At 53.0% G+C, this 25,626-nt stretch overlaps 1 protein-coding gene across 1 annotated transcript in view; it reads right to left on the bottom strand.

The window, feature by feature from the left end:
• The window catches only part of LOC110566352 (cholesterol 24-hydroxylase), a 28,067-nt gene extending 5,144 nt beyond the window's left edge, over positions 1-22,923 (bottom strand). Inside the window, exons 1-10 of the mRNA XM_021664184.2 lie at positions 22,674-22,923; positions 15,630-15,710; positions 14,895-14,976; positions 11,309-11,382; positions 10,696-10,782; positions 5,321-5,459; positions 4,569-4,679; positions 3,609-3,759; positions 3,362-3,424; positions 1,190-1,262 (exon numbers count right to left, since the gene is read on the bottom strand). Of these exons, the coding sequence (XP_021519859.1) occupies positions 1,190-1,262; positions 3,362-3,424; positions 3,609-3,759; positions 4,569-4,679; positions 5,321-5,459; positions 10,696-10,782; positions 11,309-11,382; positions 14,895-14,976; positions 15,630-15,710; positions 22,674-22,792 (980 nt within the window). The 5' untranslated portion in view covers positions 22,793-22,923. The remainder of the gene's footprint in view (positions 1-1,189; positions 1,263-3,361; positions 3,425-3,608; positions 3,760-4,568; positions 4,680-5,320; positions 5,460-10,695; positions 10,783-11,308; positions 11,383-14,894; positions 14,977-15,629; positions 15,711-22,673) is intronic.
• Positions 22,924-25,626: the final 2,703 nt, after the last annotated feature.

Raw genomic sequence — 25,626 nt, 5'->3', positions numbered from 1 at the left:
CGCTGATGCTTTTCTCGCTGGGCACCTACATTGGTCAGTGCGCTGGAGGCTGAAAGAGGGCAGCTGTCTAACGGGCAGTGTTTTGAGTCGGGATGAAAAGGGCCCTGGAGTCAGGTGGTATCCAGGCTTGCACCACAGTGTCAATGCGCTTAGTGTCCTTGGACTTTGAGCTTAAAAATAGTTCAAATGTGACATATTTTCCCAGCGTCTGGGATGGAACCTGCCTTGTACAGCTAGGCAAGTGCTCTGCCACTGAGCAACCCCTCAAGCTGCTACAAAGTGCGGATTTCTAGCATATCTATGTACGTATATATCAACACATCTATGCTTATTTAAAATTCAGTAAGCTCTTTTTAAAATTTTGAGTATATTGATGTTTTGCCTGAATGTATGTTTCTGTACCACGTGCATGCGATGCCTGTGGAGGTCAGGAGAGGGCATTGGATATCCTGGAATTAGAGTTACAGACAGGTGTGGGCTGCCATGTGGGTGCTGGATCAAACCCGGATCCTCTGGAAGAGCAGCCAGTGCTCCTAACCACTGAGCTATCTCTTCCAACTCCCCAACAAGCTGTTTTATACTCTCATTTCTTCCCTTTGGGCTGGTGACCATCAATACTTCTAACAGGCTTGTTCCCCTCCCCAAGAGTTCCTAAGGCTCTGTGCATGGCTCTGTCTGCTTGCTGGCACTCCTCAGGGTGCCCAGCAAAGGAAGCCAGCTAGAATCTGACCAGCTAAGGTGCCGAGTCCCATTCCCCCACCCCCACTACCCTTCTCGGTCCTGCCGAGGGCTGGTGGTCAGCCACAGTTGGGATGCTCTGTGCACAGTGGGAGGGATGGGACCGCAGTTCTTGCTGGTCCCCAAGTCTTGGTCTCCTAGCAGACAAAGATTCGGGGCCAACACCTGGAGGAAACAGTGCTGAGCTAGGGCGGCGGGGGTTGGGTAGGGTGCTAGGATAGGGTGGTAGCTACATCAAGGATCCCACGTGGCTTTTCTGTGGGAGAGGAAACATGTTCTCCAGGAGAAAAGCCGAGAGCAGGGCCCCTGGGACAGGAAACAAGGACAAAGTCTCTGGGATGAAGGGGAGCAGGGTCCACCGGAGGATCCCAGCCATGGCAGGTGGGGACAGGTAGCTCGTGGAAAGACATCAGAAAAGCCCCTTGTCACTCCCGAGGGCAAACCTTTATACCTTGCCACAATCTCTGGCTGGCGGGACAGCTCCATCACCGTGAATGCCAGGTGGTTGGCAGAAGTCTCGTGACCTAAAAGAGGAAGGAGAGCTCTGGGTGGGACTGCAGGGGCTGCCCACACCCTGCCTTGCAATCCGGGTTCTCGGTAGCATCTGAGAGCCCGCAGCTTCCCTCCTCCCGTGGCTGAGATATGAAGGAGGTGGTCTGTCTGTCTTGGCAAGGCCTCTGCTAACCAGTGAGTGAGCAAGCCTGCCCAAGCCTCTGCTTAGATGCTCTGAAAGCCGTTCCTTCCATCCTCCACGCAGTTGTCCCCATTTTACTGGGAAGAAAGCCAAGGAGACATGCGTGGTGGAGCGCACCTTTAATCCCAGCACTTAGGAGGCAGAGGCAGGTGAATCTCTCTGAGTTTTAGGTCAGCCTGCTCTACACAGGGACCTTGTCTCAAAAAAGCTGAAGCTAGGAAGAGCTTGAAATTGGAAGGGTTTGCGCCCAAGGCCCTGTGCTGCTCCAGGCTTCTGTGTGCCCACCCAAAGCCTTCTTCACCCCCGAGGTCCAAAGAAGGAAGGTGCCCCTGCAGTCATGGGGACTGACAGGAGACCATCCCAACCAAAAAGGTCAGGGGTCTTCTCGGGTGAGCTGAGGTCAGGCAGCATGTCAAGTCAACAGGGCCAAAACTCTTCAAGGGTGACTTGGCTGGGGAGAGGCACCGAATCACACGCATGCATTTGAGAGAGGCAAGGTAGCCACCAGTGACAGGCCAACCGCCTCACACAGCTGGCACAGAGAGGGGAGGTCAACTGCTCCTCAGGTCTCTCAGCCAGGACAGCTCCGAATTGGCCAGGATGGCTGGCCCTGGGCTGCCTGAGCTGTGGTGAGCTGCAGACCTCTCCATGGCTCCACACAGGCCAAGGATGGGCTGTGAGGGTGGGAAGGCTTGCTCGTCCTCCCTGGGAATTGGGGAGAGCATAGAGAACAGCAGCGGCCCCAGCTGGCAGAGCAGGGACATGAGGCTTGGGCTCTCTGGGAGCCCCACACTGGACCCGGATCCATTCGGGGGTGGTTTTACTTTCACTCTTCTGTTTTGTGTGTATGTGGGAGAATAACGTGCTTGCAGGGATGTGTGGGGGCACACATGGGTATGTGCATGTCTGGGCAGACCAGAGGTCATCCTCGGGTGTCATTCCGGGGGAGCCGTCTGCCTTGTTTTTTGAGGCAGGACCTCTCACTGATGTGTGGCTCACTGACTGGGTGAGGCTGGCCAGCTGGCTGGCCAGTGAGCCCCAGGGAGCCCTGTCTTCACTCTCTGCACAGGGATATCAGGTGACTGCCGGCCTTTCTACGTGGGTGCCCAACTCAGGTGATCCGACTCAGTTCCTCATGCTTTGCAAGCTGTTCACCAACCGAGCTGGCCCCCAGTCCTCGGAGATGCTTTTGACCCTGTGTGGGGATGGTACTCTGCAGTCCAGCCCTGACATGGTCTCAGGAGGGCTTCTGCCCACCTGGACACATCCCACCCCTGTGGCAGGCCCCTGCCCAGCAGAACACGCCTGTCCGCTTCTGCCATGAGACCGTGACTCGATCCCCCACCGTTCACCTGCGCCCTCCCAGCCTCGCTCATCTCGTCGCAGCTGTGCGGGTCCCTGCTGCACAGGGCAGCGAGGGTGTTCGTGCCATGCGGCCTCACAGCTGTGGGGCAGGCCCTCGCCAATCAACTCGGATAACTACAGCCTCACACCAGGAGAAGCAGGCAGAAGGAAGTCTCTGGACCTGAGGATGGCTTCTACTTGTGCCTAGTAAGCTCGACGGGCAATCGCTGAGGGGGTCCCTGAGGAGGAGGTATCTGCCGGATGGCTAAAGGTAAGGAGGGGCTTTCTAGGTGAGCAATGATACTCAGGAGGTGTGCAAATGAATGAACGTTCTTGCACACATTTGTACCAAGCTAATAAATCTGAACAAACCTGACATGGGGGTGCCTAGATTTACAGCCAAGCTCTCCTGAGCCGAAGGAGCCAGCTTCCCCAACAACCCAATCACCGCCTGGGTCACAGGCAAGGAAACAAGCTCTCTTCTCCCCGGCCCTACGGGGAGCTAGGCTCAGGCAATCCCTGAGCTAGGCCAGGCTTGAGAACCCAGAGCAAAGCTTGGGCCAAACCACACCACAAGCTACGCACCCGCAATGAAGAAGGTGACAAAGTTGTCCAGCAGGACCTCGTCATCCTGAGCTCCCTCTTCAGCTGAAAGGCAAGGACACGCTCAGCCCCACGGCAGCCCCGTCTCCGGGGCCCCCGGCTCGTGGAGCGTCATTTTCTCTGAAGCCAGAGGCAGAGCCAACGGTGAGAAGCGTTGGACACTGGGGCAGGAGCATCCCGAGCCTGCACTCCCAGGCCTGCTCCCGGGTGCCCCCGCCTCATCCCGCACCTTTGAGAATCTGCGTGAGGATGTCGGCAGGCACGTCTTCCCCCCTCTTCAGGGCCTCCCGGCGACGCTGCACCCAATCCTTCCCCACCTGGCGCAGCAGGCGGATGCTCTCCCGGATCTCCCGCAGCTGCTTCCTCTTCCCTGGCATGAACTGAAGGAGAGCCCCAGCTGAAGGCGGCCCTTAGGGTCCCCAGTTCCCTTCCCAGCCCCCACCCGGAAATCCACACAGCCTCGTGCTGGGGAGAACGTGAGAAAATTCTAGAAAAGATCAAGCAGCCAGGAAGACCAGAACAAGATGACACACTGGGTCCAAGCATGAGCTTCCCCCTCCTGCACCAAATCCCTGGAAATGATGGGAAGAGAGGCCCTTCCACCTCCATGCAGCACTGGGAAGAAAGGGCCCCTAAAGGAGGGAGACAGTTAGGGCTGCTCGGAAAGGAGGAGAAGTCGGGACCAGAGGGAAGTGAAGTAGAACCAATGGCTGAAAAAATGGGTGGCGTTGGGGGCTGCAAGCTCAGAGACTGAAGGCCCCCAGGAACAGAAGGGAACCTGGAGATTGACTCAGGAATCACCTTTCCCCTTTCTTCTTCTTCATGTCTGGAATAAGGAAGTGATAGCTGGAGCTACAACAGCCATCTTATGACAATGAGGTGATGTGCTGAGGACAGTGGAACACAAAGACAGAAGAATCCAGGAACATCTGACATGGTGAGGTCATCATAGCACCCTAGAATGCCTGCTTTGGGGATCGGTCAACACAAGACAAAAATTAACTCCCGACTTACAGTAAGCCACTCTAATTTTGTCCTTCCACTCTCAGATAAGGCATGCAAATGTTGAGTCAGAAGTCACTTGGACACACCGGCATACAGAACCCACTCTGAAAAAGTCGCTGAAGGCAGTGCTTCAGCACAGGCAGAGGCAAACCACGGTGTGGTCACGGGGTGGAACAGGCAGTACCTTCGCCAGGGTGTTCCGGGACGCACTGATGCCCTCCAGCATGACCTTCACCGCCTGGGACAGGGGCTTCTGGGCGCCCAGCAGCATGCTGGTCTCCATCCCAAAGGCTGCCTGTGGGGAAGAAGCTTGAGGTCAAGCCCAGAGACACGGGGACAGCACGGAGCCGGGTGCATGCAGTTGGAGACCTGGGCCTCGTTCTGTGTCACCCACGCCTGACAGTGATCCGTGCAGAGTCTGACCCCATGGGAAGTCCTGAGGCTTCAGCAGACAGAGCTTTCGCCTCCTCCCTGGCCCGGTGCTGTTTCTCCCTGAGCTGCAGCCTTCCTCAGGGGTGGGGGGTGGCACACACCCACAGCCCAGGGCACTGTTCATGACTCCACTGGCTGCCTTCAGACTGGCCTTGTGCTTCCTGTTTCCCAAGTCTACTGTGACCAGCCCAGCCATACCCCACAGGGGTGTAGAAGGGATGAAGACAGGAGGGTCCTCAGAGAACATCCACCTTTGCCTTGACCAGGTGGACCAACTAAAGCCAGTCCCAATACTTCCGGGAGTCCATTTCTGGAGACAGAGTCAGAACCCCAGTCTCATGCTAGGTCACTTTTAATAACCAAGGAGATAAAAAGTATAGAAATAATGCAGAGAGCAGAAGAGGAGCAGCTACGCTACAGGAGGAAGAAGAGGGAAGTGGACCCTCAACCCCTGTGCCCCAGCTTCCCCACCCCATGCCCCCACCGGCTAGTGCCACCCATCACCTTGGCCAGGATGTCAATAGTGGCATAGGTCAGCATGTCCTGCATGGACACCGGTGTCTGCCCGTCAGCCTTGGCTTCTAGGATTTCCACCAGCTGCTCCGCCTTCTCGTTGAACGTCTCCATCAGGCTAACCAAGGAGCTGGGAAAGCAGTACAGACGTCTACTGGCTGGCCGCCCTGTCCCCTTCGTTCAGCCTCAGTGAGGCAGGAGGAGCCTGCCTGCCTTCCAAACCAACCCCCAGACTGAGACTGAGGTCAGAACAGCTGAACCTAGGTCTGAGCAGACACTGTCCCTTTGCCCCGTCTTAATGGTTTTGTAGGTGCTCTGACACTGTGATGCCTCCATTCTGATTTCAAAGGGACATGGCAATGCTGAAATTCTGGGGTCCCCGACAGCTGCCCTGGCTCCCCCGCCCATGCCCCTCTGTTTGCACCTTTAACTCCCCTTCCCTCCTGTGCCACGCCACCATTTGAAGACTTTGGTTTCCCATTTTGCTCCTGTCCCTGAGCAGTCCCAGTGCCCAAGTCTAATGCTGTGGTCTAATTCCATTCTAAGTGGAAATGAGACCCCAGATGCCACCTGCAACTTAGCTCCCAAGCTCGGCCACCGTGTTCTCTGCGCTGAGACATGCCCAGGCACAGCATTTAGAAAGGTGCATGGAAGGGCACACTCCAAACTCAAAACCAGCCACCACGGGAGGCAGGAAGGGCAGGGAATGGCACACTTTCCAAAAACCCCCAAGTTCTTACCAGGGAAAAATGTTTCTGGCTTGAATGTTGGATAGTAATCTGAGGGAAATGGACATGGGTAGTGTTCGCTCTGCTCTCTTAAGACTCCTGAATCCTTGTTTGATGTGTTCTGTCCGCACGTATGTAAGTGTGCCAAATGCATGCCAGGTGCCAGTGGACACCAGGGGAGAGCCTCAGATCCCCTGGAAAGTGGAGTTCGGTACTTGTGAGCCGTCACGTGGGTGCTTGTACTTGTGCATGGGCATACATTTGCATGGGTGCACATGTGGAGGTCAGGGGACAACCAGGTCCTCGGCAAGAGCCACAGTGCTCTTAACCACTGAGCCATCTGGCCACCCCCCCTTTGTCCTACATTCTTTTTCTGAGGCAGGGATTCTCTGTGTAGCCTTGGCTGTCCTGGACTCTCTCGGTAGAGAGTCGCAGAGATCCGCCTGCCTCTGCCTCCCCGAGGGCTGCAACTCTAAGTGTGCGCCACCATGCCCGGAAACTTTCCTATTCTTGAAATATATCTGGAAAGTTGGAATTATTTCCAAATAGGAGGCTTTTAAAACATCAACAAGTATAAAAGAGAAACAAAGAGAACTTTTTTTTTTCTAAATTTGGAAAGAAAACAGGCGATTCCCTGTCCTCCTCTACTGCTCTGGGGCCTCCCTGGCTGCTATGGCTCTCCCCTGGCTGCGGCCAGCTAAGTCCTCTTGTCCTTCCCTGTGAGGGCCCCTCCACACAACCTCCCCACAGTCAAAACCTCAGAAGCAACTATTGCCCTTAGGGAGGTAAAACTCCACCCCTGCAGGGCGGTGGGAGCAGACTCTGCCCCCTGATGACTTCTGCCTGCCAAAGCACCCTCCTTCAAAGAGCAACGCTCCTGCCCACCTCCAGCTGTTGGGCACCTGTCTCTCTGCCATCCTCCCTCCCACTAGTGCCTGGACATTCCAGATGGTCCTTAGGACACTCTCTCTCAAGCACCAAGACATGCTGCTGACACCTGGGTTTTACCTTCATCGGTCACACCCTCCGCAGGGATGCGGTGACTGGGTGGTTGGGTACTTTGGTTTCTTTGTTTTTGTTTTTGGGTTTTTTTTGTTTGTTTGTTTTATCAGTCACAGGCAGGTGACCTATTTGGGCAGTGTGCGGCTGGCCAATGCTGACTTTCTTGCCACAGCTGTAAGCTGCTGGAAGGAGGGGGATGAGGTGCAGGCTCAGCCCAGGAATCTTCTGTTTCCAGCATCTATCTGTTTATTTATCATGTATGTGTGTGTGTGTGCACTGACCACGCATTCATGCACAGGTGCACACATGGAAGTCGGGGGACAACCTGTGGGAACTGGTTCTCTGATTCCAGCTGGATCCCAGGACTCAGACTCAAGTTGCCAGGCTTGGCAGCAAGTGCCTTTATCTACTGAGCCATCTTGCTGGTCCCAACACTCTAGTCTTTTCTGGAAAGAATAGACCAAGCTCTTCTGGTAAAGCTAAAATCTAGAAAAGTAGAAAGTGGAAGTGTACTTTCCCAGTTTGGTTTAGAGTGTGCGGTGGCTTTCTGTGAAGAATGGCTGGAGACTGTCACTAGCAGTTCCTATTTTTCCTTCATGGCTGAGTTAGGGCTTACTCAGCCTCTTAATGCTTTCGCTATCCAAAGTCTCTTCCCTACAGCTTGATAATGTAGGTGTTTACAATAAAATAGCCATCTGACCTTAATATCTGGTGAGAGAGTTCCCCCAAATGCAAATGAATGTCCAGCCATTGAGCTGCCACCTGAGAGGGCCAGGATGGCACACTTTGTGCTGTGTGTGTCTCAGAACAGCAGCCTTCTTTACTCAGAGGTTAGGGGATGGTTCATGAGCACATACATGTGAAGATGTGGCTGTGCTCATGCAGGTGTGTGCCAGTGAGGGGGGAGGGTTCCTGAGGTTGGCATGGAGGGGTCCTCTTCCACTGTTCTCTACTTTCTGTGCGCCTGTGGGCTCTCTCACTGAATCCAGAGCTCATTGCTTGAGCCAGTCTAGCTAGCCAACTTGCTCTATGGATTTCCTGCATCCATCTTCCATCCACTGAGATTACAGGCGGGCCTCCATGCCTACCTAGCTTGGGGGTCATAAACTCTGGTCTTCATGCTCTCATGGGAAGCACTTGACCTGCTAAGCCATTCCCCAGCCTCCAGAGACACTTTGAAATGCCTTGGGAAGCATGGAACAAAAGTAGTAGTAATCAGATGTGGGTCTTCTTCACAGTAAGGAGTCATGAAGACTGTCCTCCAGCTTTCTCTCTCTCTCTCTCTTTCTCTCTCTCTCTCTCTCTCTCTCTCTCTCTCTCTCTCTCTCTTTCTCTCTCTCTCTTTCAATATTTACTGTGGAAGATTCAACTTGCAGGAGTTGGTTCTCTCCTAACACATGAGTTAGAAACTGAACTCAGGTCATCAAGCTTGGTGGCAAGTGTCTCCACTGGCTGAGCCATCCTACTGGCTCTATCCTGATGTCATGACCCCATGATTAGAACCATCTGGTTGTTGTCTGTGTTCTCCTCATAACTGAAGGCAGGAACCATAGAGCTCAGCTAGCTCATGTAACTGGCTCTCACTCTCCACTGTTATTCCTTTCCATCCTTACTTTGGCAGTATTCCAGTAAGTTCAATTCCTCCACCAATTCCTCACATCTTTCATGGGCATTCTTTGACAGTTTGTGGGGTATCTGGTGCTATGTGGGCTCAGAAGTTATGGACAAGGGTTTCTCTGCTTTCTGGAACTCATGATCTCAAGAGAGAGAGATGGGTGGGAGAGACAGCCCTGTCTGACTGTGGCAGGAACTATGGTGGGAATATGGAGGGGATATCTCAGCTGGGTATCAAATAGGCAGTAGGAATTTTCTAGAGAAAGTACACTGAGACAGTATAAAAAAAAGAACATGGTAGCTACAGAATGGTGGGTGCCAGAAGCTAGCAAGATAGGAGCAGACTAGAGATGAGGGGCTGACCTTCCTCGTGAGCCACTAAAGTCTACCAAGCAGTAGGGTTGGATAGGTCTAAGTTTTATTGATATCTATTCAGGGCGGTGAGAAGGATGCATTGAAGGAAGAAGATGAGAGGTTATAGAAGAGGCTACAGGGATGGCTCAGGAGTGAATGTTTACACAGAACCCACAGATTATTCATTCTAGAGTGATCTCACAGCCAAAATCCCTGATTGACCCCTCACCCTGACCCCTAAACAAAGTTAACATCTCTGGGGCAGATTGTCAGCATGCACACTGAGATGTGATTTTTTTTTTTTTTTTTTGATATGTGATTCTTGAAGGAGGGTGGGATGTCACTGTGATTCTATAAGAAGGCAGATCTAAACCTCATCACAAGCAGACTACAAACAAGCCCAGGCTCAAAGACAGTGTGCCACCTGGCACTTGGGAGGAAGAGGCAGACAGACCATGGTAGGTTGAAGCCATGCTGGTCTACATAGTGAGTTCCAGGATAGCCAGAGCTATGTAGTGGGACCCTATCTTGGAAAACAAACAAACAAAAACAAAACAAGAAAAGGAAACTACATAAACCTATACACATATCATAGATGAACAGCAAATGCAAATGTATGTATGTATCTGCACAGACAAATATCTATAGATAGAGATTCATATACACATATATATGGATACAGTTTATTTGTTTGTTTGAGACAGGGTCTTGTCATGTAGCCCAGGCTAACCTAGAACTTGTAGTCTTCCTGTCTTAGCCTCCCAGGTGCTGGAGTTATAAAATGCACCACCATGCCTGGCACAATAAAAATGAATACAGACAGACAGAAAACAAAATTATTAATCAAATCATAGTTCTAACCACAATAAATCAACACAAGAAAATACATTTTTTCTATAAATCTGAAATTATATCTAAGTAAAACATTACCTCCCTCAGAATGTTAGGCACAACTCTGCCTGCTATCTCATGACTATAAGTGGCATTTAGGCCCAAGGGAAACAAAGGCATGTGCTCACATGAAAGCCTGTGTTGATGTGTCCTGGTGGCACTGTTCATGATAGCACCAAAGTGGAGACAACTCGACGCCTACTAACTGAATAAATGACATATATACGGTAGCCATGCAGCGGGACATTGTTCAACAATAAAGAGGAAGTAAACATCACTCTGAAGGATCACATACAGTGTCAGTCCATGTGTGTGGAATGTTGATAATCCAGACAGAGTTAGTATGATATGAATTAAGGAGTGATGGTGGCACAAATCTTTGAAGACCAAAAATTTGTCAGATGATACATTTTAAATGAGTGAAGTATATGGAATGTGATATACAACTCAATAAAAGAGTTATTTAAAAAATTAAGGTAACATCAAAAATTAAAAAATAAAGTGAATAAAATATGAAACCCAGAGTCTGAGAGAGGCAGTTTTGGATAGGAGGGACTCCTCCTTGTCCCCACCTCTGGCCATTAGGGTCATGCAGCCCTTAATGTTCCCAAGCCAGTCATATAGCCCCCCCCTCAGCTCTTCCTTTTGACCTCTGATGTCCCCAAATTTCCCTTCAGCTGGGTGAAGTCCCTGAAGGTGGCCTCCCCATCAAAGAGCTCTCTTCAACCAGTACTACCCTGTACAGACAGGGCCCCCATCCCATCCCAGCATGCTCACCTGCGGCTGAAGGCCAAGTCCATGACTCTTCTCTGCTTGTACCAGCGCCCGTAGTCACACTCAGACACCAAGCCCTGGCCAAACAGTCTGCAAGAGACAGGAACTGGGTGCCAGAAGGAAGGTGGGGAGCAGGAGGGACTGCTCAGTGGGTGTGGGGGCACCTTGGGGTTGAGAAAAAGGCTCTGGGACTAGGTGGGGTGATGGCTGCCTCATTTTGTGGATGTAGCCAGATCGTAGATGTCACTGTGTATGAGATAGTGAGTGTGACGTTATGTCCATTTAGCACGTGTGTTTCAGAACATCATGTGTATCCTACAAACCTGCCATTTTTATATAATTAAATAGATGATAGATAGATAGATGGATGGATAGATAGATAGACAGAGAGAGAGAGAGAGAGAGAGAGAGATAGATAGATAGATAGATAGATAGATAGATAGATAGATAGATAGATGTGACCCTGTGTCCCAGCATCAACAAGCCCTCCATGCCCCTCTCTGCTTCCAGAGAGGAAAGAAGTGTTAAATGCCAATGACCAGAATGGGGCCACCATGCACAGGGCAGCCATCACGTGTGCTGTTCCCAGGGGAGTCCTCCTTCCTCGGGTCCTTACCTCTCCCCAAACACAGTCTGAATCGCACGGTACATCTTGGAGTCCTTGTTGTACTTGGTGGACATCAGGAACTTCTAAATATCCCCCCCAAAACAACACAATACATGAGAGGTTGTACTCGGCACACTGGCACTAGCCAAGTGTCAGCCCCAAAGGGAATGCAACAGATACAGGACCACATACCAGGAAGCGTGTCTGTATAGGGATGTGGAAAGGGGTCCAGAAGTGCTGAGGGACTGTCCTATGACCACACAGCCACAATGGGCATGGGAGCCTACACCATGCCTTTTGAAGCAGTATGAAAGAGGCCTGTGGTGCTGTGAAGCCTTTGAGATGCAGCAGAGACCCTCAGAATAGGTTCACTGTCATCTCTTCCAAGCCATCCTCAAAAGAGGAAGGGCCATCTTGCCTCTCAAAGGCTATGTCAACATAAATGGTACCCAACAGCCTCTAAAGCAGTCTAGCCCAGTAGAGAATGGCTTGAGCCGGGCTCAGCATCCTGCTCCTTATTTGTTGACTCCATCACCCTGGATGAGTTTCCTCTGGCCCTGTTGGTCCATGTATAATGATGATGATTAAAGGTGCCTGCCTGTTCCAGGTTGTAGTGAAGAGGAAGTTAGTTCTGCAGCAGGAGAGCTGAAATGGTGCCTGGTACACAGCAAGTACTCAATAAATGCCAAGGACACACCAACATCCTGCACTTTCCTTCCTACCCCATCAAACCTCAGATACGCATGCTGTTTTATGCTTATCTCATACGCAAATAGAAAAACAAGGATTTAAAACTAGCACAAGGGACCTGGGATGGCGCTGAGTTTGTACAGTGTTTGCCTAATGAGCAACAAGCCCCGGGATCTGTCCCCAGCACTGTACAGAGGGGGCATGGTGGTGGACACCAGCAATGTCAGCACATGCAGATGGAAGCAAGAAGATCAGAAGTTCAAGGTCATCCTTGGCTACATAGTAAGTCTGAGGTCAGCCTGTTGGACTCTGTCAAAAGACAAAACAAAACAAAACTGAAGCAAGGTATTGTCTGTGTGGACACAGGGTTTGAACCAGGCAATCTGAGGCCACATGAAAGGAGAGACTGCCAGTTCCAGCCTGAAGGAGGTTCGGAGCCTAGGGAACATCCCAGCCATGTTGTATCAAGTGGGGTGGATGGCAGAGGCCATGGGGCCCAGTTAGAGACTAAGTTTGGTCCTAGAAGTCCTGGGAAGGAGTTGGAAATTTCTCTACAACCAGGACTACTACCTTCTGCGGGCTATGCCTCAGGGGTCTCACACCAAGCTTTCAGCTGAAAGGAAATCCATAAGTCACCCCAGGGAGCTCCCCCACACTGTAATTTATAAACCAAGCTCTGTCATCACCCCACCCAGCCAAGACCATGACAGCAAATGCCACCTTCCTTCCCGCTCCTCTCAAAGGTCCCTCACGTTTGTGACTCCTCCTCAGCTAAACCAGAGTCCCCACCACTGAGCTGCCACCAGCATGTGTCTCCCACAGCCTGCTGTCCCAGATGCTGGGGTTCCATTACTGACCATTGAGCTGAGCATCAGGGGTGAGGGAGAATGAACCCCCATACCTTACTTCTTCCTCCTGCCCCATCTGCTGATGCCACAACTGAGGTACTAACAGCTAGGGACTCTCCTGCCACAAATAATCACACAAATGGGCAAAAGAGAAAGTCTGAAGTGTCTTGTCTCAGATGCTCAGTCATGCCATGCACGACTGTGGACCAAAAGGACTGAAAAGCAAGACAACGAAGGGTGTGGTGACCGAGGGCCATCCTAGCTTTCTACCCAGTCAATTCCAGGACAAAGACACTAAAGGAGACCTAGATATAGCCCAGCAGCCATGTTAAGTGGGGCAGTGAGAGGTCAGGCTCCAGGCAGACTGCGGGAGGCTGGCAGTTTTAGGCCAGTATCCTGGAGGGGATCGATGTGTAGGAAAAAACCCCTCTGTGCTGGGTCCTGAGTGCTGTGTGAACACGGCGTGATGCTGCACAACCTGAGATACCCAAAACGATGGGCATCCGGCGGCTCTGAGTGTCTTGGGGTTCACACACACCACAGTGGTGGAAGTTGACCTTGCCAGAACAAACCAACCGCAGATATGAAGCCCTCAGGAGAGGCCTCAGGTTCCCTCTCAGAGGGGCTGGCCCAGCGCTGGAGGGGAGTCTGTTCTACCCTACACTACAGACCTCCCATCGAGGCTGGAAAAAGACCAGCTTCATCTGCAAGCAAGTCGCTTGTCAAGCTCAAGTCTGCACTCTCTAGAGAAGTGAGAAAACAAATACATAAATACAGGGTCTCACTCTGTATGTAGCTCTTGCTGACCTGGAACTCACTTTGTGGGCCAGGCTGCCTTTGAACTCATAGAGATACCCCTGCCTCTGTCTCCAGGGTACCAGGATTATAGGTGTACCCTGCCTCTAATGAATTCATATTCCAAGTGATTTTTAACTTTGTTGTTGATGCTATGGTTATCCTACCTGCCTCCTGATGTGTCCATGATGTTCTAGTTTAGGGCTGGGGTTGAGCTTGGTGCTGGGACTCTTCCAGACCCCAGGCCTTGGATTTTATCCCCAGCATCACCAGAGCAGTACAAAACAAAAGCCACTAACCCTGGGCTGGAGAGATGACTCAGAGGCTAAGGTCCGACAGAAGACCTGAGTTCAATTCCCAGCACCAGAGTCAGGTTGCTCACAAATGCCTGTAACTCCATCTCCAGGGGATACAAGCCCTGTTCTAGATTCTGCAGGCACGCGCACTCACGTGTGCATTCCCACATACAGATACACACACACACACACACACACACACACACACACACACACACGCACACATAAAGATAAATCTTAAACACACATACACACACACACATACATCCTGAGTTATACTTTGCCTCTCCCAGAGTCACCAACATCCACCCTGCATGCAGACAGCCACACCCACAAGACCACTGTGGGAACAGCACCATCTACTGAGGTATTGCTGTGTGCCGGGCATGGACTCACCCACATAAATTCAGCTCCATCTTAAGCCACCCTGGAAGAGGCTGTCATTTCTACTTTAAAGATAATGAAACTAGGAGGCTCAGTGGTTAAGAGCACTGTCTGCTCTTCCAGAGGTCCTGAGTTCAATTCCCAGCAACCACATGATGGCTTACAACCATCTATACCCTGAACTGCTCTTTTCTAGCATGCAGGTGCACATGCAGATAGAGCACTAATATAAATGCATAAAATAAATAAATAAAATCTTTAAAAAAAAAAGATAAAAAGATAACGAAACTGAGGCTCAGAGTAATGAAGTCAGTTGCCCCAGGTCAGCGTTCAGATTTGAGCCCATTCCTGTAGACAGTGTATGCCTGTTCCTGGTACCAATATGGCCCATACTCCTCGTATCAGTGGGGTGCTCAAGCCCCACTTCTGGGAAGATTAAACACCTCCATGGTGGTTGGAGGACACAGAAAAGCCTCTCATGCATCAGGACTCAAAGGAGGTTGGCTAGAAGGGTAACACTAGTCTCTTGGAACCAGTGTCAGCCGGGGAAAGGGAAGCCGATGGCAATGAACCATCTCTTACCTTGACTGATTCAGGACTCGTGACGATGACTGAGGTTTTGTGAAAGACATTGACTCTCACAACAGGACCATACTTCTTAGCCCTGGGGACCAAAGTGACTGTCAGTTCCCCGAAGTGTGAATCCCATCATCCCTGGCTCTGTAGGTCCCCACTGTCAGGAGCAGCAGACACATCCCATTCCAAGAGGTACTCATCTGCAGACACAAGGACTTCTTCTGGGGCTCAGGAGGCCTGGGCTGGGGGTTGAGGGTATCTTGTCTTTGTTGTTACCTCCTTGCTAAGTCCCCCTTAAACAAACTCACTTTTCCACATCCATCAAAGAAGACTTGTAATCCTTTCCTCTGCCCACAAAAACTTGTGCCAGGAATTAAACAGTATGAGATGTTTTGAAGTGTTTTTTAAAGCTAGAAAATAAGACTCCAGACAATAAATGTCACCTGCACTCCAAGCCAGTTTGTGGATGAGGAAACTGAGGCTCGGAGATGCTCACAGCTGCTCTAAGGCTCCTCGGTTAGTCAGCAGAAAATCTTGGCTTCCTGCTGCCTTAGCTGCCTCTGTGCTCAGGGGAGCTGCAGAGGCAGGAGCGGCCTGGGTAAGGTCGGTGCTGGGGGAACCCAGCTGGGAGGGCCTGAAGGCAGCACCGGGAGTGAAGGTAGTCTCGTGGTGGGTCAGACAAAGTGAGGCTCCTAAAGAGAGAGCCCGAGCAAGAACAACAAGAGACAAGCTGGGACTCACCAATCCAAAAACACGTCTTGGAGCACACGGCCACAAGCTTCGTCCTTTTTCCAAAAGTACGGGAGATGTCCGAGAAGGAAGCTAGAAGAGAGAGAGGGGTCAGGCCTGATAGCGGTCACCCTCAAGGGTGCCCTCCTCCTCAGGACTGGGGGAGATGTTCTTGGGAACTGAGGCTGAAGGGGTGGGAGGCATGGTGCTGGTTTGAGGGCAGCAGGCCAAAATGCCAACGGTGCAAAGCTTGGTCCGATGGGTACTGAATGCTTCCTTAGAGAGCGGTCTCGCTTCTGTCCCTTTGGTCAGAGGTCTGTGGCTGGCTCTGAGGAAGGACTCGGTGGCCTCTGACACTCATAGGATGTTAGCCATGTGCCAGGTCCCATGCTACGCCATACCCATGGTCCCCAGCATCACCTGGCTAGGTCACGCACTACAATAACCATTATTGTTTTTAGGGCGGGTGGAGACAGGAGTGGACATCAGGCACTAGGCTGAGCCCCACGACTTCTCATCAGGACAGGGCACGCAGTCTCCAGTGTGAGCAGAGGCCATAAGTACCCCTGCTTGCTGTCACCTTGATGCACACACTGTGTCATTTTATCCCTCTTTGCTCTGAAGCCTCTTGAATGGGTTGCAGGGAAGTTACAGCTGGAATATTTATTCTAGGTCGTCGGACCCAGGGACAGACCCAAAGAAAGTAAATAAATAAGTTCCAGAGGATCAGGTGACACGGAAAACCAGTGAGGCTGGGATGAGACGCAGGTGGTAGGGTGCTTGCCCAACTCTGTGAAGCCCTGGGTTCTGCCCCCAAGAACTGTATAAACTAGATACATAAACTAGCGCACATCTGTAATCCCAGGACTCGGGATGGAGAGGTGGAGGCAGGAGCATCAGAAGTCAGTCCATCCTCAACTACATAAAGTTTGAAACCAACCCGGGCTAGAGAGCTGAGATGGGGCGGTGATGGACAGACAGAGTGGTAGAGGAATAGGGACAGGTGTGTGGGGATGACATTTAATACAGATGAAGAACATTCCTTCTGCTCAGGGGCTGAGAGATAATTCAGTTGTTAATGGAGTTGCCATGCAAGCATGAGGGCCTGAGTCCTAATTCCAAGCACCAATGTTAAGGGAGGGGGGCATGGCAGAACACCCTGTAATCCCCATGCTAGGGAGATGGAGCTCACTGGCTACCAGTGTGGCCAAATCGGTGAGCTGTGGGTTTAGTGAAAGACCTTGTCTCAAGAAATAAGATATAAAGTGGTTAAAGAAGACATCCAACATCTCTGTCCTCTACCTGCACATGCATGTATACACTACACACCACACACACACACACACACACACACACACACACACATGCACACATATGGAGGTGGTTTATGATCTGGGACACAGAAGCTGTGACAGATCTGGCCACAGATCTATGGGGGAAGAACACTCCTGACGCGGGGAGCAGCAAGTACCAGGGTCCTGAGCTACGTATGTGCTTGGACAGCAAGAAGGAGCACGTGTGAAAGCAGGGTGCTAGAAAAGAGCGTGGCACAAGGTGGAGTCACCAAGGTACGAGGATGGACGATGGAGGGCACTGTGGACCTTGACCTCGGTGGGGTGCAGGTCACCGGCGCGTTGTAAACAAAGCAGAGAGAACTGACTTGCTCCTGCGTAGATCAGTCTTATCCACTATAAGTAAAGGCAGCCCAAGGCAGCATCGGCCAGTGGGAATGAGAGGATAAGAGCAACAGAGCAGGGCAGAGTCAGCAGGGATGGAGACAGAGCGAGGTGGAAGGTGTGGGTCAGCAAGCGGCTCAGCATAGAGGCCTTTACCCTTCTCTGGTTCTGCCTTAAAGAGGAGCCTCATTGATGGCCCTGCTTCCTCACACAAGCACCAAGAGTTACAAGGGAAGCTGTGCCTCAGTTTCCCAAAGGTTCCTCACTTTTTGGCTTAAATTCTTTCTATATCCATATCCCCAAACCTGATCCCATGAGCTGCTTGCTGTTCTTGTCACAGGACCAACAGCCGAGATAGGCAGCTGGACCCACTAGTTTGTACCAGCCAATGAACCAAAAAGGAGGGCTTACAGCAGTGGTTCACCAACCTGTGGGTCACAAATCCCATAGGGGTCGAATATGAGACATCCTGCATATCAGATATTTACATTAAGATTCATAACAGAAGCAAAAGTTCAGTTACGAAGTAGCAAGGAAAATAATTTTATGGTTGGGGAGTCATCACAACAGGAGGAACTGGATTAAAGGGTCACATCGTTAGGAAGATTGAGAACCACTGAATGGGAATCAGAGGAGTCCAGAGGACAATCCATGCTAAACACAGGACTGAGGGCTCAAAGTGAGGTGCCATGTTCCAGTCTGTATCCAGCTGAAGCCATAGGGATGCATTGGAACAGAAAAAGAGGGCTCAAGGGCTGGAGCATCATGACAAGGTCACAAAGCAAAAAGGACACTGAGTAGGTGCCACCAGGTAGGAGCAGAGAAGATGCCCCAGTGTTTGAGGGCAGGGGTGTGGGTTAGGGCTGTAAGGTTGGCACCTGAGGCTGGCATTGGCTTCAGCAACATGAGCAGAGAGGCCAAAACTAGATGGGAGTGAGTTCAAAAGCTGGTGGGAGGGAGACTGGAGTCCCATGGGCAGGGTCTGCTTAAAGGGCTTGCTGCAGGGGGCAGAAGCTGGAGGGGGGGAGGACAAGAGGAGGAGAGATGGGCTTTTTCAAGGCAGAGATTGGTGTAGAGTGTTACATAAAGATGGGGGAGATACAGAAGAAAACCAGTGGGGTAGGCAGGGGGGAAGTACCGCAGGGTCAGGGCCACTGTGTCAGAGGGACGGGCTGGCCTTGGTCAAGGCATCAGTGGCCACACGCAAGAGCAGCTGGAAGGAGCCCGTGGGCTGGGGGGTAGGGGTGGGCAGCTGTGGCAGCGGATGCCAGGGCAGGAATTTCTCCCCAGTTGCTCTATTTGCTGGGGGAAGGAGGAGGCGAGAATAAAAACTGAGCATGCGATTGGAGGGGGAGGTATCCGGGCTGAGAGAAGGCAAGAAAACCGCCTGGAGAGGGGGTGGGTGAATGTACTGGAGCAGGAACGTGTAGGGCAACTTGGGTCACTTCCGGTAAGGTGCCTTGGAGAAAGGTGAGCTCCAGACGCCACGCACTGCGGGCTGTACTCGCAGAATCCTACATGCATCCCTCCTAGAACTATACGAACGGAAGTGAATGTTCTCAGTTTTGAGTCACCTCTGTGAGCGTGGGTCCTCTTTCCCCTCCTGGGCCTACACCTGACTCAACAGCAACCTGGGAAGACCGGAGAAGGGAACTAAGGGCTGTTCCTTCTGGCACCAGCAGGGGGCACAAGAGAGAAGCCGAGCAGGAGGACCCCGCCCCCGATACAGCAGGTAAAAAAAGATTAAGGTGAGCACTGGGACCCCACACTCAGAGGCCACTTGTCATAGCCCTGGTGACAGATTACATAAGGCAGGGCAGGCTATGGGGAGCAGGCAGGGCAGCACTTGCCAGAACACCCACTTTCCCATAAGAGTGACTGCCCAACTGGGGATCCAAGGGTTCTATGGATTTGGGCGCTAAAAGAGCAGGGGCCACAGTGAGACCACCAGAGGGATGTCCCCACAGGGGTTGAGGAGCAGGCTGTGCACCACAGGTGTGTGCAGGTAAGACCCATGAGTGTGTCCTGCGCCAGAGATACCAAATGCTCAGCTGAGAACTCAAAGCCCACTGGATGGCACCACCCACCAGGGTCAGGAGTGGGGCTCTCCCACGACTGAGCCCTGTCTGTGTTTTGTGGACTAGTCCCCATCCTAGACAGCTCATGAACCAGCAAGTCTGAGTGGGGAGAAAAAAAAGCTAACACTGCCTCCATCAGACCATCCAAAAGACAACGTCAAGATATCTATCCCCTCCAAAAAAGAATAACAAATCAGGTCAAAGAGGACCCCTCATTGTCAAGTTGTGTTGCTGCACAGTCCCAGGAGAGCAGGGCCTCATGGCATTTACAGCAGGAAGGGAGAAATAAAGAAGCAGAAAGCATTTGTGTAGGATCCGAATGCGGGGCTTACGTCTTCAGCCCTCGCACAGATCAGAGCAGTGGGATGCTGCACTTGAAGTGGAGAAGGCAGGTTGGGGGAGGGCCTCCTGCAGAGCAAGGAGGATGGAGGGCAGGGTGGGGGTGCCGCAGCTGCCTCTTGCAGGCACAGGCTCCTCGCAGGCTGGATCAGCTCTGGAACACCAAAGGACTGACACTGTTCCACGGGTTTCCTTCCCATCAGCCTTGGGGTGGCCGGTCAGTTTGCGAGCCGGGGCTTCTCATTTGGGCTAGATGTTCCAGAACTTTCATTTTGTTTAGTTTTATATTTGACCACCAACCCATTTGGAATCCAAAATCTTTGAATTTATGCATTACCAAAGAGCCTGGTCAGCTTCCTCACAGGGCTCTGTCCTCAACCAACCTGTAAGTCACAGGTATGCTCTGGTGTAAGAGATGGAGAGGGAGAGCATAGAAGGAGAGATACAGATTGTTCTTGCTAGAGCTGTTTGTTTGGCTTTTGTCAACTTAACACAAGCGAGGGTCATCTGAGAAGAAAAAAAAACTCAATTCAGAGAATGCCTCCAGCGAAAGTAGCCTATAGGCCCTGTGGGGGGGCATTTTCCTGGTCAGTGATCGATGTGGGGGACCCACCCACTGTGGGTGGTGCCATCCCTAGGCAGGCGTTCTGGGTGGTGTAAGAAAGCAGGCTGAACGGGCTGTGGGGAGCAAACCACAAAGCAGCACCCCCCCCCCATGGTCTCTGCTTCAGTTCCCAACTCTGGACCCCTGCTTCAAGTTCCTCACTTGCCTTCCCCAGATGACGGACTGTAACCCTCAAGGTGAAGTACGCCCCTTTCTCCCCAAATTCCTTTCACTCGTGGTGTTTTATCACAGCAATAGAAGCAGACTAAGACAGAAACATATTGCTACATAGACGGCCCTAGGAAACACTATGCTAAGTGAACGGCAGAGAGAAAGGGTCCCAGATTGTACGCCTCCGTTTACATAAAGTGTCCAGTACAGGCCAGCCATGGAGACAGATGCAGACTAGGGCCGCTGGGGCAGGCGGACAGGGCGTGCTAGACAACGGATACAGGATTTCTTCCTAGGGGTGATGGAGATGTTCTGGAACCACTAATGATGGTTATGCAACTCTGTGGCTCGGCTAAACACTCTCAGAAGGCAGATTTCAAAGTGTGCACATTATATCATCTTTTAAAGAGAGGGTAGACAGAGTTCAGTTCTGCCTCCTCCAGACACAGGCCCAAGCAGGTCTGAAAGGCCCGAAGCCACTATCAGAACAGCAGCAGAAGCTTGCTTATTTCTGAACTCTGGATAGATGGCTTGGAAACAGAACCTGGATACTCTACCATCCGACTCTGAACCTGTGCCTGTGACAGATTCTGAGGGGCAAAACACCGACAAGACAGACACCTAGCGGGAGGTGGCAGCGACTTAAGGATCTATGGGATGACTACATACATTCAGGGGTCCAACAGAACGGCCCCCTCTCTGAGGAGATAGCAGTCCAGTCAAGCCATGTAGGCTGGAGGAAAGCCTATTGAGGTGGAGTGAAAGACATAAGTGCTAAGCAAGACAAAAATGGTCCCGGGGAGACTCCCCCCAAGGTCAAAAAGAGGGCATAGGAAGGGCAGAGAGACAAGGGGAGGGAAGAGTTGCCTCCCCATGCTACCGGCCACAGGGGTCACTCTTGAGTCCACAAACCGGAATTCAGGCTGCCATGCTGAAGAAGGTACCTTCCAGAATGCTCTCGTCCAGAGGTCTTAAAAGTGTGTCTAATACTAACGTTTATTTTCTCACTCAACAAGCATTTGTTGTGAACGTGTAAGATGCCAGGCACCGGGGATACACAAGCAAACACAACAGCTCCGCCCTCCTCGGGCACACATTCTGGCGTGGGGAGAGTCAACAGGTGGGAAGAAGGAGGCACAGCTACAAGCAGCCCAGGGCCGGGCGGCCTTCACACAGCGTGACTGGAGACAGCCTGCTTGCTGTGGGATCAAGAAGATACCTTCCACAGGCCTGAGAAAGGGAACAGAGAGATCCAATGAAGGGATGCAAGGGACCGGCAGGCTAGGGGCCACCACCAGGATGCAGAAGCGGCAAGAGGGGACAGGTATTGAGTGGGCCTGTGAACTCAGCGGGGGCCTTGCAGGCCATGCAAGTTCATGTGGAACTGTGTCTTTCAGTTGTAAAGTGATGGGAAGCCCCTGGGACACTGCCATAACACATCTCCTCTTAAGCTTCAGGAAGCTTTTGCCCACCATGGTGGCACACCCCTTTAATCCCAGCACTCAGGAGGCAGAGGCAAGAAGACCTCTGTGAGTTTGAGGCCAGCCTGGTCTACAAAGTGAGTTCCAAGACAGCTAGGGCTATGTGGAGACACCTTGTCTCCAAACAAGGAAAGAAAAAGAAAAAATAAATAAATGTTAGTTTTTGATTGGGGGCCATTGGTAAAGTGGGTAAGGGCCAAAAATGGACTAGAAATACTGAGGACAAGTGGAATGTCCCAGGACAGAAACGTAGACACTGGGAAACGTGACGGAAGCGCAGTGTTCTGTGCTTGGACACGTAGGTCCTGTCCAAGTCCTAAAGTTAGCAGCGCCCACTTTAAAAGCAGGCTGACCTCGGTTTAAATCTAGGCTTACCAACTGTGTGACCTTGGGCAGGTGACTTCGCCTCGCGCGACTCAGTCTGCTGGTCTGAACGATGGGGTAACAACAGCGCCTACCTGACAGGACTGTCGCTGCCGTCACATTTGTGCGGCCCAGCCAAGCGCGGTGGGCGCCCAGCTGCTGCTGCGGCTGTGAGTAATTTGTTACTAAGAATAGTTAGCGCCCCTCTCCGGGCCTGCGTCTTCGAGCTGGCCGCGCGACCAAGACCAGGCTGGACCCTTGGCCCGGACGCTGGCTCATACGCGGTCCCCAACCCCCCCACGATCGAGCGCCCCAGCCATGCCCCCGCCCCCACCCCCGCTCACCTGGGCCGCGGCGGCCCGGGGATGTGCTCATAGCGGCTGCGAGCGCGATGCACGAAGGTGCAGCAGAGGCCGAAGGCGAGCAGGACGGCACTGCCGAGCAGGAGCAGCCCGGGGCTCATGGCTCCGGGCCCGGCCTGGGTGGGCACCGGGTGCCAAGGGGGCCGGAGGCCGCGACCGACTAGCTGTCAGCGCCGCGCGCCGCCTCGGCCCCAGGCCCCGCGCTCGCCAGCACCGCCCCCGCCGCTCGGCTCCGCCCCCGCCGGCTCGACCACGCCCCGGGCACGAGGACCCGCCAACCACGTCTCCGCCTCCGGCTCCAGCTTGCAGGACCCGCCCCCGCAAAGCCACGCCCTCCCTCAGGCCCCTCCCCAGCCTCCACGCCGTTCCCGCCCAGAGCAAGAGGTGTTCGCCAATCACGGCCTCGCTTTCGGCTCAGCCTCCAAGACCCGGTCCCTTCTCTCCGCCCTTGAGCTCAGGCTCCGCCCCCAAGTCGGCCCCGCCCAGAACGCGTTGTCTTGGCAACCTCGCTTCCTGAGCGCACGCTGCCCCGGCTGCAGCGCAAATCCTGCCCGCCGGCTCCGCCCCTTTGGTCCCTTCAAGTGCCTCTCCGCGTGCGGTGCCAGGCCTTTTCCTTTCTCGTGCAAACCTTCTAAACACCCTATCCCGGCCCTCCAACGCCTTTCTTACGCTGATTGTTCCCAAACATCTCCCTGGAACCCCAGCGCCCCAAAGTTGATCATCCCCAACGTCCTCGTGCTGCGCCTTCACTGCCAGTCGGTGCAAGCCCTGCGCCAGCCGTGCGCCTGCCATGCGCCTGCCGTGCGCCAGCGTCCGCCCGGAGGCGGCGGACAAGATCCCAGCGGAATGCAGGAGCCCCCAGGCCCTGGGAAACGCTGATCCTGAGTGAGGGTGATGGTCCATAGCACCGTCCCGGGGTGTGCTTCGCCTTCTCATCTGGTGTCAGCGCACAGCGCGCCGCAGGAGTCTCACTTCCGAGTTTCAGATCCCGGGGAGGCGCTGGGGGGGCGGGGGGAGGCGGTCAGTGTGGCCAGCAGTGGATGCCAGATGCGCACTCTCCTAGACTAGATAAAGAGCCCGGGGTTGGGGAGTGGGGGGTTCTGAAGACCGCAGAGGAAGCTGGATTTCTGACTACCCCACCTTGGAGTCCTGGAGGGGTCTAAAGACAGGAAAACATTTACAGGTATAACAGGACCAGCCCTCAGGTAGGACAGGGCAGGATGCGTGAGCTGCGGGGTGACAGAGAAAGAGCTCTAGGAGCTGTGCTCGACGCCGAAGAGGCCTGATTTCGGCCTGGAGCGGCCACCGCAGCCTGAGCAGGTCAGGAAGCCAAGCGTCCAGCCGGGCGCTGGCCTCTGAATGGCACCGGGGGACGTGGCTTGCCACCGCGCCCCCGTGTGGTAGCGAGCGGCCGTCGCAGGTGCTGCCGGGACCTCGGGTGGCCCTACTTGGGGGCACAGAAAGGTCAGCCAATCTAGTTTAGCCATATGGGAAAGGTCCTGAACTGAGGGGCCGGTGTGGAGGAAGAGAATGAGGCTGCGAGACGGGTGAGGGTTCCTGCAGCCTTTCAGGTGAGTTAGAGACTAGAAAGAAAAAAAAAAAAAAAAAAAAGGCGAGGGGCATAGTGGTGCGCACAGGAAGAAGGATCAAAAGTTCTAGGTTAGCTGGGCCAGCCGAGCGAGGCACCCCTTGAATCTCAGCGCTCGGAAGGCAGAGCAGGCCGGGACTACATAGAGACCCTGTCTCAAAAAGTTCTAGGCCTTGAGAGTTCAAGGCCGGCCTGGGCAACTTAAGACACTGTCTTAAAAAATCTAGCTTAGTGGAAAGACGCTTGTATGTAAATACACAAAACAATTACCAGTTTTGGGGGGCGGGGCGGGCAGAGCGGCATGCTCGGTCATCTTAGGAGGCCAGTTATGAAGCCCCACCTTGAGCTTAGTAGACACCCCAAGCCGAGTGGAGCTCACCTGACTGTCTAGATTCTGAGGGGAGACCCCCTGGAGGCAAGGCCAGCTTCTGGGTGACTCTGGCCATGGTCTGAGATGGGCCACACAGGACAGGCTAAGGAAGTGGGGAGGTAACAATATTCTCCGACCCATCAGGCAACACTGGTGACCTCCAGCTCTGCAAGGCCAGCTCACCCCACCATGTCTGCGCTCTTCCAGGCTGAGGCGTGTCACTAGCGTTCCTGCCCCGGACGCCCAGACGGCGCAGCCACTTTGCTCACAGGCCTCCCTCCGTCCCCAGTGGTGCCCCTAACTAACTCTCCTGTAGTTATTGTGAGACACAAGCTGCTCACCAAGGCCCTAGGAGTCAGCACTGACGACTGCCCTCTCACTGAGCAGGTGGCCAATGGCCAGCAGAGCGCACTGCCTGCCACCTGGCCCTTCCCTGAGGTCTACACCAGGACCATACTAGTACCATGGGGTAGCCACAGACGGAATGAGACTACCACTTGATAAGGGAATAGTCCAATTTGGGATAAGCATGTGTGTGAAATACTCACCGGATTTCAGAAATTTAATAGCCAGAATTTGTGCATGTGTATATTCGTGTGTGTGAGCACCAGTGTGTGTGTGTGTGTGTGTGTGTGTGTGTGTGTGTGTAGCAAAAAAAGAGCAGCAGGTGTCCTCCATCACTCTCACCGCCTATTCCTTTGAGACAGAGTCTCTCCCTGAACCTGGCACTCACATTTTCTCAGCTAGACTCCAGCAACGGCCGGCAGTCCTCTCTTCTGTTCCCTCCTGGCACTGTGGGTCCAGGTGTGAACAGGGTGGTGGCGTGCTAGCTGGGCGCTGGGGCCTGTGCCACAGTCACTGGGCAGTAAGGGCTCTCAAGTGCGGAGCCCAGCATCTCTCCAGCCCAGCAGAAGTTGCCTTAAAGTCTCGGATCCTTTGTGTGGTGGTGGTGGTGGGGTGCCCGTGCATTTGGAGAT

This window comes from Meriones unguiculatus, chromosome 7, assembly GCF_030254825.1.
Source record: "Meriones unguiculatus strain TT.TT164.6M chromosome 7, Bangor_MerUng_6.1, whole genome shotgun sequence".
Classification (NCBI taxonomy): Eukaryota; Metazoa; Chordata; class Mammalia; order Rodentia; family Muridae; genus Meriones; species Meriones unguiculatus.
The sequence above is the reverse complement of the archived record's forward strand: the minus strand, read 5'-3'. Positions and strand labels throughout refer to the sequence as shown.